Source organism: Gopherus flavomarginatus, chromosome 1 (assembly GCF_025201925.1).
Source record: "Gopherus flavomarginatus isolate rGopFla2 chromosome 1, rGopFla2.mat.asm, whole genome shotgun sequence".
NCBI lineage: Eukaryota > Metazoa > Chordata > Testudines > Testudinidae > Gopherus > Gopherus flavomarginatus.
In genome coordinates this window covers 368,700,066-368,716,191 of record NC_066617.1, presented here as the reverse complement: position 1 = coordinate 368,716,191, position 16,126 = coordinate 368,700,066, and the positions used below count along the sequence as shown (strand labels likewise).

At 48.0% G+C, this 16,126-nt stretch overlaps 1 protein-coding gene across 1 annotated transcript; it reads left to right on the top strand.

The window, feature by feature from the left end:
* Positions 1-6,659: 6,659 nt before the first annotated feature.
* Positions 6,660-7,625, top strand: LOC127044061 (olfactory receptor 52B2-like). Its single transcript, XM_050938494.1, has one exon. The coding sequence runs from the start codon at positions 6,660-6,662 to the stop codon at positions 7,623-7,625; it is 966 nt and encodes a 321-aa protein (XP_050794451.1).
* Positions 7,626-16,126: the final 8,501 nt, after the last annotated feature.

The window sequence follows — 16,126 nt, the reverse complement described above, 5'->3', positions numbered from 1 at the left end:
AAGACATTCGTTCTGCAGGGACCACCCCATATCCACCCTGTAAATGGAGAACCCTGTATCCGGAGCATCCAGCCCCCCAAGGAAGCTGGCCTGGGGCCCTTCTCCCTCCTGAGCAGCTGGGAAGCTGTAAGCACCCTTGCCTGCGCCGTCGTCCCTTCGTCCGACTGGATCTCTAACAAGTTGACCATCTGTAGGTTTGTTCTGCTCAGTCTGTCCCTGAGCCTGGGGCACTGGGTCCGTATGTGGCCTCTCTGGCCACAGTAATAGAAGTCCATTTCCCGTGGGTCCCCTCAAGCAGGTCAGTTGGCCCTGATGCTAGATGTTCCCCTTGGGAAGAGGTTCTCCATGTTTCCCCTTTGGGAGATCCCAAGGTCACCCTCTTTCCGCATTGTGGTGGGCCTGTTCCTTTGGGACTCCTCCCTGTTATCCCCTGCCTGACTGTTCACAAACTCATCGACTAGCTGGCCTGCATGCTGCGGGTTCTCTGGCTTCTGGTCCATTAACCATCACCTCAGTTTGGACAGGCACTGCTCATACAGGTGCTTCAGTACCAATAGGTCAAGCAGGTCCTCTTTAGCTTGGGCCCCACCTGTCCACTTGTGGGCATACCCCTGCGCCTGGTTGGCCAGTTGTAGGTATGTGACCTCATGGGTTTTGCACTGACTCTGGAACTTTTTTCAGTACATCTCGGGAGGCAGCCCAAACTCGTGGAGCAGGGCCTTTTTGAACAGTTTGTAGTCCTCTCCTTTTGCCCCTTTCATTCAGCTGTACACTTCCATGGCTGTGGAGTCCAGTAAGGGGGTGAGAAAAGGGGTCCTGTCTCCAGGGTCAACCCTGTGCACCTCGCAGGCATTCTCAAAGGATGTTGGGAAGGTATTTATGTCCTCTCCCTCCTTACACTGGGCCAGGAAGCACTTATCAAAGCTCTTTATAGTCTTGGGTCCCCCCTCACTCACCTCCGCCAGGTCCCCACTGCTCCTCAGCCGGGCCAGCTCCAGCTCATGCTTACTCTGTTTCTCCCGTTCCTCCCACTCCTACTTCAGTTGTTGCCTCCTTAACTTGAGCTCTTCCCGTCTCAGCTCCCTGTCATATTCCAATCGAATCTGTTTCAAGGACGGGGAGCTCCACCGCAATGATCCCCTGCTGGCTGCCAGGGTCAGGGTGCCCTCGGTATTCACTGGGCTTCCCCCAACCCCTCCCCTAGGTATAAGTAGGCAGGGTCTCGGGATGTCCTCTGCAGCCATCTGACACATCCCATCCATGTCAGGCTCCGGGGCCCACACTGCATCCGCTGGGTGGCTTCCCTCAGGGACAGGGCTCTGTTCACCCAAGCGATCCTTCTCCTCCAGCTGGGCAATTAGCTGTTCCTTGGTGGACCTCCCAGTGCGCAGCCCCCCCTGCCTGCACAGCTCCATAAAGTCGCTCTTAAGGCATTTAGCATACATCTTCCTGCTGCCCACTCGCCGGCCTGTGCTCTCAGCTTTCCACCATTCCAGGTAGACCTTTAGTGCACCAGTCCTTCTTCAGGTCACCCCCTCTCTGCCAGGGTCGAGCTACAGACTCCTCCGCCCCTGGGACATCTCGCTGCGATCCCCCAGGGGACCCTGTTACTGCGAGAGCCTTTTCTCTGGTCACACACTCCCAGGGGTGAATCACTCCCTGAAACCATCTCTCTCTGAATCTCCAGCCCACCTGGTGCCCGTCAATCTCCCTTCGCTTTACTGCTCCCCAGTCACTTAATGCAGGAAGCTCTGTCCACAGGGTGCAGTAGATTCATAGATTCATAGATTCATAGTTTCTAGGGTCAGAAGGGACCAATGTGATCATCTAGTCCGACCCCCTGCACAAAGCAGGCCACAGAACTCTACCCATCCACTTCTATAACAAACCCCTAACCTATGCCTGAGTTATTGAAGTCTTCAAATTGTGGTCTGAAGACCTCAAGCTGCAGAGAATCCACCAGCAAGTGACCCATGCCCCACGCTGCAGGGGGAAGCGAAAAACCTCCAGGGCCTCTGCCAATCTGCCCTGTAGGAAAATTCCCTCCCAACCCCAAATATGGCGATCAACTAAACCCTGAGCATGTGGGCAAGACTCACCAGCCAGCACTCAGGAAAGAATTCTCTGCAGTAACTCAGATCCCATCCCATCCAACATCCCATCACCAACCACTAGGCATACTTATCTGGTGATAATCAAAGATCAATTGCCAAAATTAGGCTCTCCCATCATACCATCCCTTCCATAAACTTATCAAGCTTAATCTTAAAGCCAGATATGTCTTTTGCCCCCACTACTCCCCTTGGAAGGCTGTTCCAGAACTTCACTCCTCTAATGGTTAGAAACTTTCATCTAATTTCAAGTCTAAACTTCCTAGTGTCCAGTTTATACCCGTTTGTTCTTGTGTCTACATTGGTACTAAGCTTAAATAATTCCTCTCCCTCCCTAATATTAATCCCTCTGATATATTTATAAAGAGCAAGCATATCCCCCCTCAGCTTTCTTTTGGCTAGACTAATCAAGCCAAGCTCTTTGAGTCTCCTTTCATATGACAGGTTTTCCATTCCTCAGATCATCCTAGTAGCCCGTCTCTGAACCTGTTCCAGTTTGAATTCATCCTTCTTAAACATGGGAGACCAGAACTGCACACAGTATTCCAGGTGGGGCCTCACCAGCGCCTTATAGAACGGTACTAACACCTCCTTATCTTTGCTGGAAATACCTCGCCTAATGCATCCTAAAACCGCATTAGCTTTTTTAACGGCCATATCAGATTGGCGGCTCATAGTCATCCTGTGATCTACCAATACTCCAAGGTCCTTCTCCTCCTCTGTTGCTTCCAACTGATGCATCCCCAATCTATATCTAAAGTTCTTATTATTAATCCCTAAGTGCATGACCTTGCACTTTTCACTATTAAATTTCATCCTATTACTATTACTCCAGTTTACAAGGTCGTCCAGATCTTCCTGTATGATATCCCAGTCCTTCTCCGTGTTAGCCATACCCCCCAGCTTCGTGTCATCCGCAAACTTTATTAGCACATTCCCGCTTTTTGTGCCAAGGTCGGTAATAAAAAGGTTAAATAAGATTGGTCCCAGAATCGATCCTTGAGGAACTCCACTAGTAACCTCCTTCCAGCGTGACAGTTCACCCTTCAGTACGACCCATTGGAGTCTCCCCTTTAACCAGTTCCTTATCCACCTTTCAATTCTCATATTGATCCCCATCTTTTCCAATTTGACTAATAATTCCGCATGTGGACCCGTGTCAAATGCCTTACTGAAATGGAGGTAAATTAGATCCACTGTGTTTCCTTTGTCTAAATAGTCTGTCACCTTCTCAAAGAAGGAGATCAGGTTGGTTTGGCACGATCTACCTTTAGTAAAACCATGTTGTACTTTGTCCCAATTACCATTGACCTCAATGTCCTTAACTACTTTCTCCTTCAAAATTTTTTCCAAGACCTTACATACTACAGATGTCAAACTAACAGGCCTATAGTTACTCGGATCACTCTTTCTCCCTTTATTAAAGATAGGAACTATGTTAGCAATTCTCCAGTCATACGGTACAATCCCTGAGTTTACTGAGTCATTAAAAATTCTCGCTAACGGGCTTGCAATTTCATGTGCCAGTTCCTTTAATATTCTTGGATGAAGATTATCTGGGCCCTCCAATTTTGTCCCATTAAGGTGTTCAAGTATAGCTTCTACCTCAGATGTGGTAATATCCACCTCCATATCCTCATTCCCGTTTGTCATCCTTCCACTACCCCTAAGCTCCCCATTAGCCTTTTTAAAGACTGAGGCAAAGTACTTATTTAGATATTGGGCCATTCCTAGGTTATCCTTAACCTCCTTTCCATCCTCAGTGTGTAGCGGTCCCACTTCTTCTTTCTTTGTTTTCTTCTTATTTATATGGTTATAGAACCTTTTGCTATTGGTTTTAACTCCCTTTGCAAGGTTCAACTCTACTTGGCTTTTAGCCTTTCTCACTTTATCCCTACATGTTCTGACCTCACTAAGGTAGCTTTCCTTGCTAATCCCACCCTTCTTCCACTCCTTGTAGGTTTCTGCTTTTTCTTAATCACCTCTCTGAGATGCTTGCTCATCCAGCTCGGTCTACAACTCCTGCCTATGTTTTTTTCCCCCTTTCTTGGGATGCAGGCTTCCGATAGTTTCTGCAGCTGCGACTTAAAGTAAGTAGATCCCGCTTCTGCCACCAGTTGTCACAGAGTCCGCGAGAGATGCTCTGGAACTGCACCCCACAAAGCCAGTCCAGACTTTGGGGAGCCTCCTCTCCTTTGGAGCAGACTGTTTTCAGGGCAAGCAGCTCACATGGCTTCACCTCCCGGGTCTCTCCTTGGAGCATTCAGCATGTGCCCCTCTGTGTACTTCCCACAGCAAGTCTGCCCAGGCGGGGTCTTGGGGAAGCCACTGGGTCTTGCACCCCCACTTCGCAGTCAGGCGAGACACTTAGCCAGGCAGTAAAACAAAGGCTTATTTACATGACAGGAACACAGTCTAGGACAGGTCTTGCCGGTACAGACAACAGGACCCCCTTTAGTTAGGTACATCTGGGGCCCCAGGCAGGCCCCAGCCCCGTTGAGAGACCTGAGCCCCATCTGGTGTCTGTCTCCATTTCCCAGCCAGCTTCCAAGCTGAAAAACTCCCCCCCAGCCTCTCCTTCAGCCTCTGTTCAGTTTCCCAGGCAGAGGTGTCACCTGCCCTCTAACCCCTTCCTGGGTTCTAGCGTTACATGCTCAGGTCTCCTCCCTCAGGCCAGTCTCCAATCCCCCAGTGCAGACTGTCCTTCCAGGCCAACATCCCCCACTCAGCATTCACAGACCACAGTAAGAACAGTCGCACTTCACCACAGAAGAGGAGGAAAGAGTTAATTCCCTGCTGCTCTTCCCCACCTGAGCCAGGCACAGAGGCAGGTCCCTGGGGCTCCGTGCTGGCTCTGAGTCCCTGCTGGGATTCCCAGGGCAGCAGTATAAATATCCCTGTACCTCAGCCTCGGTCAGTGCAGATTTCCTGCTGCCTGCAGCTCCCTGACACGGTCACAGGCAGAGATTCCTCCTCCCCAGCTGGGGCCGGAGCCTGGTGAGTCGTTTGCGTGGATTGAATCGGTGAAGGAGCGAACAGAAACATGAAACCTAGGAAATGTTTGAGCTGGAGGTGGCTAGAATGGGGGTGCGTAACTCTGACTGCAGGGGCAGGATGGGAGCCGGGGCTCTGAGATACGCTCCTGTGACTGCGCTGAGGTTGGGTGTGTGGAAGAGGTCACTGGGTTACCCTGATGCACTCCCACATTAGTCACCAGGGGTCTTACTGTGAACTCAATGGGTTCTGGACTGGGCCATCCTTGGTTATGTGACTGTTCAGAGTAAACCACATTGGAAACCTCCTCAGGCCCTGTAATATTCTGCACCCCAAATCCCGAGATCTTCACTCAGGCAACACTTCCATTAAAATTAGTCAGGACCCCAGGATGGGGTCCATTCTGGTTTGCAGAAATTAGCTGGTTTTAAGCAGCATAGCTGCAAATGTCCAAAATAACCCAGGAGGAACCAATTATAAGGGCTGCTTTGATACTGATTGTGACAAGTTCCCCTCAGGGTGCCATCTGGAACTGGGGTACCTCTGAGCCCGCTGACAGCCTGGGCTCCCTCTCACCCTGTACTGCTGTGACAAGCTGCAAAGCCCTCCCACCTGCACTTTCACCAGCATCACACAGGTAGAGACACACCCAGCTGCAATTGGACACAGGCTCTTTCACCAGCAGCTTTCCAGGTAGGACCCAAGAGCAGTACCATCCTGCCCTGGTCAAATCTGGGCAGTGTGTGTGTTTAATACCCCTGCACCTATCACTCAGTGTGAAGACAACCATGTACACTTGGGTTAACCAAGCCAAGATTTTCCCCAAGCACTCTAGTCAAACCTCAATGGTTTAGATTATAACAGAATAAGTTTATTAACTATGAAAAATAGATTTTAAGATTCTATATGAATCTTAGGTTGCATTTTTGTTTATTTGCTAGGTAATCTGCTTTGATCTGTTTGCTAACACTTTCATAACCACTTAAAATCGATCTTTGGTAGTTAATAAAGGTGTTTTTGCTTTATCTACACTAGTGAGTTGGAATGAAGTGCATGGGAAAATCATAGCTCGACTGGCAGAGGCTGTTGTATATTCCTTTCCACATTCAGAGAGAGGGGGAGTTCTATGAGCTTATGCTGTACAGTTCTCTGTGCAGGGTAAAACTGTAACATTTTGGGTTTACACTCCAGTGGGGGGTACGAATCTGGGAAGCTGGTGGTTAATTTGGCTGCAGCCTCTCTATTGTTGCTTCATGAAGTGGCTGGTTAGAGCCTGCATGTAACTGCAGCGGGGTGTGTCCCTATGTGTGTGGATGCTGGTGTAAGTGTAAGATCGGGAGCAGGTCTGCAGGTTGTCACAGCAGCACAGTGTGAGAGGGGCACGGACGGGTGGGTCAGACGGCTCAATGAAAACCCAGTTCCAGGTGACACGCGGGGGGAACATGTCACACTGTAACAAATGCAGTCCAGTCCTAGCCACTACTCACCTTCTCACTGATTGTCTTTTTTGCTGTTAGTTCCTGGAAATTGAATAGAAGATCCAAACGATGGCACATGATGCCTGCTGACAATCACACCTTTTTTGCTCCTATGACCTACATCCTGACCGGCATCCCAGGTACGAAGGAGTCTCATGTCTGGATCTCCATCCTCTTATGTCTGATGTACGTTGTGGCACTTTTTGGGAACTCTCTCTTACTATTCATCATACTAACAGAACGAAGCCTCCATGAGCCCATGTATCTATTCGTGTCCATGCTGGCCGCTGCTGATCTGCTGTTATCTACCATGACAGTGCCCAAGATGCTGGCTGTATTCTGGTTTAGAGCAGGGGAAATTTCTTTTGCTGCCTGCCTGACCCAGATGTTCTTCATCCATGTCAGTTTTCTGGCCGAGTCGGCCATCCTGCTGGCCATGGCGTTTGATCGGTACGTTGCCATCTGTGACCCCCTGAGATACACCATCATACTAAGCAACTCTGTGATCAGGAAGATAGGGCTGGCAGTTGTCACAAGAAGTTTCTGTGTCATTTTCCCCATCATCTTTCTCGTGAAGCAGCTGAAGTTCTGCAGAACCAACCTCACACCTCACACCTATTGCGAGCACCTGGCCATAGCCTGGCTGTCCTGTGACGACATCACAGTCAGCGTCAGGTATGGCATAGCCATGTCTATTTTTGTAATTGGTTTGGATGCTGTGCTCATTGCTGTATCTTATGGTCTGATCCTCAGGGCCGTCTTCCGGCTCCCCTCCAAGGACGCCCGGCTCAAGGCTCTCCACACCTGCAGCTCTCAGCTCTGTGTCATACTGATGTTCTACACACCGGCCTTTTTCCCCATTTTTGCACACCGATTTGGGCACATCATTCCAGGTTATATTCTCAGCCTACTGACCAACCTTTATGTGCTCATTCCCCCTATGTCAAACCCCATCATTTATGGAGTGACAACAAAAGAGATCCTGAAACTGTTGATCAATGTGTTTCATCGGTGGTGCAGGAGAAGCTCCCTGCTGAGCTAAATCAGGACACAGAAAATGCTCTGGGACTTGGAAATTAGGCCCAAGTTTTCATTGGAACTATAGGGATGTTTTTATTATGTACTTCCGCTGCTTAATGCCGAAAGCTGGTCTCTCTCGTCTACAGAATTTGGGTCCAATGAAAGCTATTTCCTCTCCCAGTTTGTCTCTCTAATATCCTGGGGCACACATGGCTGTAACAGCACAGCGTCCTGCAACAGAAAACAGCCAGACTGAGTGAATCTTATTCTAAGTTGAAGGGAAACAACAAAACAAAAAAGCAAAAAGGTAAAATGACTTTGTGAGAGTGAGATCATGGTGTGTGCTCCTCTGTAACAAGTTGCATCCGAGTTGCACTCTTAATGGCCAAGGAGAGCAGCAGTCAAGGGGGACGTGTAATAAAGCCATGGGAAGTGCACTGTGCTGCACATTGGGAGATGGGAGCTCTAGTGTTCATTCTGGCACTGACCTGCTGTGTCATTTTGGGAGAGTTTCTTTCTTCCTCAATTTCCTCATTGGCAAAGTGAGCACATTTTGGGGCCAGCATGGAAGCCAAGTACAAGTCTACTCAGGGAGACAGCACAGAGAACATACATAAAGACATCTACTGGGACAGACAAATGGTCCATCTAGCCCAATGTCCTGTCTTCCGACAGTGACAAATGCCAGGTGCTTCAGGGGAGTGAGCAGAACAGGGCAATCATTGTGTGATCCATCCCTTGTCTTCCCATCCCAGCTTCTGGTGGTCAGAGATTTTGGGACACCAGCAGCATGGGCTTGCATCCTTGACCAGCATGGCTAATAACCACTGATGGACCTATCCCCCATCAACTTATCTAAGTCTTTTTCAATCCTTTCCCATCACAACATCCCCTGGCAGTGAGTTCCATAGGTTAGCTCTGTGTTCCATTAAAAAACATACATTCTCTTTTTTGTATTAAACCAGCTACCCTGGTTTTCGCATTGTGTGAAAAAGAAAATAACATTTCTCTATTCACTTTCTCTGTACCAGTCATGATTTTATAGACTTCTGTCATGTCCCCCCCTTAGTTGTCTCTTTTCTAAGTTGAACTGTCCAAGTCTTTTTAGTCTCTCCTCATATGAAAGCTATTCTATACCCTTAATTGTCTTTCTTGCCCTTCTCTGTTCCTTTTCAAGTTACACTATATCTTTACTGAGGTTGGGTACTAGAACTGCACACACTACTGAAGGTGTGGCCGTACCATGGATTTATATAGTGGCAGCATAACATTTTCTATCCATATCCTAATGGTACTTAACGATCTATTAGCCTTTTTGACCCTGCTGTGCATAGAGAAGAAATTTTCAAAGAACTACCAGATGACAGCTCCAAAATCTCTTTGTTGGGTGGTATCAGTTAATTTAGACCCCATCCTTATATATGTGTATTTAGGATGATTTTTTCCAGTGTGCCTCATTTTTCACTTATCAATGCTGAATTTAATTGGCCATTTCATTGCCCAGTGAGATCCCTCTGTAAGTTTTTTCAGTCAACTTTGGATTAAACTATCTTAAAAAATTTTGTGTCCCCTCCAAACTTTGCCACTTCACTGTTCACTCCCTTTTCTGGATCATTAAGGAATGTGTTGAACAGCACTGGTCCCAGTACAGGATCCTTGGGGGACTCCACTGTTTACCTCTCTCCATTGTGAAATGGACCATTTATTCCCCCTTATTTCCTATATTTTAACCAGTTACTGATGCATGAAGGGGCAGGGAGATGTAGAGCCTGGATGACAAGCATACAGGCTGTGAATATGGGGTGGCACTCAGGAGATCTGCATTCTATTCCCACACTCTGCCACCACCCTGCTGGAGAACCTTGGGCAAATCCCTTTGCCTCCCTGTAACTCAGTTTCCCCTTCTGTAAAATGAGAATATTGACACTGACATCCTTTATAGACTGCTTTGAGATCCACTGATGAACAGCTACATATTATTATTTAATCTTGTTTCCAGTGGGGCCCAAAGGTCTGTGCCAGACACTTCCCAAACTGAGACGTGATCCTATACTGAGGAACTTACAAACTAGACATCACACCAAGGCCAAGGAGAATCTGACCAAGGGAACTGGCCCATTGGTGGCTTAGCATCCCCATTATTCACTGATTCACTAATTCCAAAACCAGAAGGCAACATTATGCTCATGCAGTATGATCCCCTGCATCTCACAGGCTGGAGACCTGCCCCCAAATAATTCCCAGAGCAGAAATTTTAGAAAAACATCCCGCCTTGATTGAACAACCCTTAGAAATTGTTCCAATGGTTATTTCCTCTTGCTGTTAGAAATCTCCACTTAATTTCCAGTCTGAATGTGTCTAGCTTCCACTTCCAGCACTGGATTGTGTGAGACCTTTCTCTGCCAGGGAGAAGAGCCTGTTGTTATATGTGTGTGCCCTGTGTAGGTACTTAGACACTGAAATCAGACTTAACTTTCTCTTTGTTAAACAGAACTGACTGGGCTCTTTGAGCCTATCACTATCAGGCAGGGTTCATAATCCTTTAATCATTCCCGTGGCTCTTCTCTGAGCCCTCTCCGATGGATCAGCATCTTTTTTGGGTCTGTCCGTTTTGGGGAGCAGGGAAGTCACTGATGATGTCACAGTTGGCCCAGAGATTGTTAGCACAGAAATCAGTGACTTTCAGCAAACTCCATCTTGGGAGACCCTGGGCTGGACACCCTGGACTCCCCTCTTTCCAAGTCCCCCACAGCAGACTGCCTAGCTTCCAGAGGCCTGACCTCTGACATGCCTATTGCTCCTCCTCCTGTTGTTTGTCTCACTTCCTGGGCAAAGTGTCACCTGGTTGCATCCCCCTGTGACAGTTTGGATCACAGAGATCTCCTTGGGACTGTCACCTGATGAGCTGAAATTACCTCTGAGCCCGTTATCCCTGCCAGCTTGGGACTCCAAAACCTTGCCTTGTTGTGCCAGATACAGCAGCCTGCTGCAATACAGGCCTGGGCCACCCCCTCAAAGGTGCAGACCTTAACCAAATACAGTTCAGCAGATTACCACACTAGCATCCTGACACCCATTTCCCAATGGGATCCAAACCCCAAATAAATCTGTTTTACTCTGTATAAAACGTATGCAGGATAAACTCATACATTTTCCACCCTCTATAACACTGATAGAGAGATATGCACAGCTGTTTGCTCCCCAAGCCTGGTCACTAAAAGCTGTGTGCTGTAGACAAGCCCTTATTCTCCTAACTCTAGACATAGAAATCATACCTGCAAACAAATAGGATGAACACTCTCAGTATATGATAGGCTTTGTAATGATACCTTTTTGAATAAAGCATATTCCAGTTACATCATATTTACATTTATAAGCATATATTCAAAAAGCATACGGAGTGCAGCATCATACTCCATCTTTGGTCCCAGGTGAGGAAGGGCACCAGCCATCGCTGACATGCAGGCAGCTGGAGCCAGCTCACCTGGTCCTGAGGCCCTCAGCAAAAGTCACCCAGCCTTATTCCCACCACTTAGTCATTGGTGCAGCACAACAGGGAAACTGAGGCACACACAGTAGTCATGCAAAAACGTAAGACTCAAATACGCTTGTGTACAACATAATAAGGAGGAAAAACCCACTTTGTCACAGGGGTTTACTAGTGCCTAAGGGCCCTGTAGCCTGATGTTCAAGACCTGTGGTCCCTGACGCCCAGACAGGGCGCAGACGCAGAGTCAAACAGGACCATGGCAACCTTCTCTCCTGAGGCACTTTACTATTGCTGCCAATCAAGTCACGCTGAGAGGACAAATTATCTGCCTCAGTCCCTCACTGATAGAAGCCATCAGGACAGTTGACCTGACCTGAAACACCAAGTGGACATTACACAGTGATAATCCTAGACGTGTAGGGCTGGAAGTGTTCTAAACAGATAGCTAAGGGTTAATGTCTCTTTCACCTGGAAAGAAGTAACCTGAAACACCTGACCAGAGGACCAATCAGGAAACAAGGCTTTTTCAAATCTGGGTGGAGGGAAGTCTGTGTGTGAGTCCTTTGTTCTTTGTCTTCTGCCTGTGTCCCTCTCGGCTATGGGAAGGATTTTTCTGTTTCCTGCTTTCTAATCTTCTGTTTCCAAGTTGTGAGTAGAAAGATCATAAAAAAATAGTTGTTATTGTTTTTTTCCTTTGTATTTACATGTGTGTAGTTGCTGGAGTGTTTTAAATTGTATTCTTTTTGAATAAGGCTGTTTATTCATATTTCTTTTAAGCAATTGACCCTGTATTTGTCACCTTAATACAGAGAGACCATTTTTAATGTATTTTTTTTCTTTTTACATAAAGCTTTCTCTTTAAGACCTGTTGGAGTTTTTCTTTAGTGGGGAACTCCAGGGAATTGAGTCTGTGCTCACCAGGGAATTGGTGGGAGGAAGAAGTCAGGGGAAATCTGTGTGTGTTAGATTTACTAGCCTGACTTTGCATACCCTCTGGGTGAAGAGGGAAGTACTTCTGTTTCCAGGACTGGAAATACAGAGGGTGGAATCCCTCTGTTTAGATTCACAGAGCTTGCTTCTGTGTATCTCTCCAGGAACCCAGGGAGGAAACACCTGGAGGGGGGAAGGGAAATGGTTTATTTCCCTTTGTTGTGAGACTCAAGGGATTTGGGTCTTGGGGTCCCCAGGGAAAGTTTTGGGGGAACCAGAGTCCCCCAAAATACTCTAATTTTTTGGGTGGTGGCAGCTTTACCAGGTCCAAGCTGGTAACTAAGCTTGGAGGTTTTCATGCTAACCCTCATATTTTGGACGCTAAGGTCCAAATCTGGGACTAGGTTATGACATGGTGGCACTGTTTGTGGGAAAGATAGAATCCAGAAGCCAGTAGGAATATTATATTTTTCTATTCTCTGCTAGGGGCTTTTAAGCAGAGAGAAACAGTTTGGTTTTAAAGGGAACCAGAGAGAATTTTTTTTCTCTGCTCTCTCTTGCAGTTTCTGGCTTGCATATTAAGCAAGGAACCATTAAGCTGTGACAAAAGGGTCTTTTGTGACGCAATAGCACTCCCATTTGGAGTCAAATACCAGCAATATACACATGCAAATAAAGTGGTTTTTCTCGTTTACTTTACATTTAAAAGATTAGCTAGAGGAAGAAAGGGAAAAAGGCACTGTTGCTAGGCAGACCCCAGGAGGCAACAGAGAACCTGCAGTTCAGAAGATAAAAACCGGAGGGCACCCCAACACAAGAAAACAGGAACCATGACTAACAAGACAAAAATGGAGGCCGAAGTACAAATCAAAGAAGCCGAGCACAGGTGAGATACGGGAAAAAAACTACAAGAGGTGGAACTAAGAGAAAGAGAAAGAGAGGCGGCCCACAGAAGAGAACAAGAAGACAGAGAGGCAGCCTGCAAAAGAGAACAAGCAGCCAAAGATGCAGACCACCAAAAACAGCTGGAAATAAAGAGAAAGAGTGGGAACTCCAGAGGGAAGCCCACCGACAGGCCATGGAATTAGAAAAGACTAAGCAAAACACAGCCAACCCTAACAACCCTGCGCCAGCGTTTGTTCCACAGCACAGGAAATTTCCCACCTACAAGGCAGGTGATGACACCGAGGCCTTCTTGGAAAATTTTGAAAGAGCCTGTCTTGAGTACCGCATCTCTGAAGACCAGTACATGGTAGAATTGAGGCCACAGCTCAGTGGACCTTTAGCAGAGGTGGCAGCTGAAATGCCTAAGGAGAACATGAACGACTATAAACATTTTCAAACCAAGGCCAGATGCAGAATGGGGATAACCCCGGATCATACCCGTCGGCGTTTCAGAACCCAAAAGTGGAAACCAGATGTGTCATTTCCCAAACACGCCTACTACGCTGGGAAAAATTATGAGGCCTGGATATCAGGACACAATGTTAAATCCTTGGAAGAACTGCACCTCCTCATACAAATGGAACAGTTCTTGAATGGTGTTCCTGAGGACATAACCCGGTACATACAAGATGGAAAACCCAAAAATCTCACCGAGGCAGGGGAGATTGGAGCCAGATGGACGGAAGTGGCAGAAAGCAAGAAAGCTACTGTCAAGGGGAACGAATTCCCCAGAGGGCACACCAACCATAAACCCTACAACCGAGGGCAGCCAAAAACCCCACCTACAACCCAAGTAAAGTCACAGACACAGTATTCTTCCACCTCACCAGTCTCCAGTAACTCACCTCGACCCAGTGACCCATCAGATGGAAGATGCTTTAAGTGTAATGAACTGGGACATATCAAGGCCAACTGTCCAAAGAACGCCATCCGAGTGCAGTTCATTACACCACCATCACCCAAAAGATTCCCAGGCCCGGATGCCTCTCAAATACCCTTGGAGCGAAGGGAAAATTTGAGAGTGGGCGGAAAGAAGGTTACTGCGTGGAGAGACACGGGGGCACAAGTGTCAGCTATCCACCAATCCTTCGTTGACCCCAAATTCATCAACCCAAAGGCCCAAGTGACAATTTACCCTTTCATGTCACAAGCCATAGACTTGCCTACAGCTGAACTGCCGGTCCAGTACAAAGGCTGGTCAGGAATGTGGACTTTTGCAGTCTATGACAATTATCCTATCCCCATGCTACTGGGGGAAGACTTGGTCAACCAGGTGAAGCGGGCCAAGAGAGTGGGAATGGTTACACGTAGCCAAACCAGGCAAGCTTCCAGACCCATTCCTGTTCCTGAACCGTCCACAGACGCCCTGTCTGGGTTACCAAAGACCCAGACAGAGGTAGTGGACCCGGATTCCATGCCAACCACTGAAACAGCCACAGCACCTCCAGTCCCAGGCCCGGAACTGGAACAGCAACCAGCACCAGCAATTGCAACCACACCTTCAAACTCAACGCCAGTGGGCACCAGCGAGCCAGAACTGGCAGATGCAACAATCAGCCATACCCAAAAGGCTCATCCAGATCCTGAAATACCCTCAGGTGCACCAGCGGAGAGCGGTTCACCAGCAACGGAAACAACCCCATCAGCTACAGCGCTTCCAGAGGGACCAAGCCGAAGTCCACAGTCTGAGGAAGAACCAGTGACCCCAGCCTCGAGGGAACAGTTCCAGACGGAGCAGGAAGTAGATGACAGCCTTCAGAAAGCTTGGGTGGCAGCACGGAGTACCCCACCGCCTCTCAGCTCTTCTAATCGATCCCGGTTTGTTATAGACCAAGGACTTTTATACAAGCAGATTCTTTCTGGTGGACACCGGGAAGAATGGCAGCAGCAAAAAAAGTTGGTGGTTCCAGCTAAGTACCGGGGGAAGCTCTTAAGCTTAGCCCATGATCATCCCAGTGGCTATGCTGGGGTGAACAGAACCAAGGACTGGTTAGGCAAGTCCTTCCACTGGTAGGGGATGGGCAAGGACGTTGCCAAGTATGTCCGGTCTTGTGAGGTATGCCAAAGAGTGGGAAAGCCTCAAGACCAGGTCAAGGCCCCTCTCCAGCCACTCCCCATAATTGAGGTCCCATTTCAGAGAGTAGCTGTGGATATTCTGGGTCCTTTCCCAAAAAAGACACCCAGAGGAAAGCAGTACGTACTGACTTTCCTGGACTTTGCTACCCGATGGCTGGAAGCAGTAGCTCTAGGCAACACCAGGGCTAACACTGTGTGCCTGGCCCTAACAGTCATTTTTGCCAGGGTAGGTTGGCCCTCCGACATCCTTACAGATTCAGGATCTAATTTCCTGGCAAGGACCATTCAAAAACTGTGGGAAACTCATGGGGTGAACCACTTGGTTGCCACCTCGTACCACCATGAAACCAATGGCCTGGTGGAAAGGTTTAATGGAACTTTGGGGGCCATGATATGTAAATTCGTCAACAAATGCTCCAATAATTGGGACCTAGTGTTGCGGCAGTTGCTGTTTGCCTACAGGGCTGTACCACATCCCAGTTTAGGGTTTTCACCGTTTGAACTTGTGTATGGTCACGAGGTTAAGGGGCCATTACAGTTGGTAAAGCAGCAATGGGAGGGGTTTATGCCTTCTCCAGGAGCTAACATTCTGGACTTTGTAAGCAACCTACAAAGCACCCTCCGACACTCTTTAGCCCTTGCTAAAGAAAACCTAAAGGATGCTCAGGAAGAGCAAAAGGCCTGGTATGACAAACATACCAGAGAACGTTCCTTCAAGGTAGGAGACCAAGTTATGGTCTTGAAGGAGCAACAGGCCCATAAGATGGAAGCATCATGGGAAGGGCCATTCACGGTCCAAGAGCGCCTGGGAACTGTGAACTATCTCATAGCATTTCCCAATTCCTCACTAAAGCCTAGAGTGTACCATGTTAATTCTCTCAAGACTTTCTATTCCAGAGACTTACAGGTTTGTCAGTTTACAGTCCAGGGAGATGATGCTGAGTGGCCTGACGATGTCTACTACGAAGGGAAAAAAGACGGTGGCGTGGAAGAGGTGAACCTCTCAACCGCCCTGGAACGTCTGCAGTGGCAACAAATCAAGGAGCTGTGCACTAGCTTCGCCCCATTGTTCTCAGCCACCC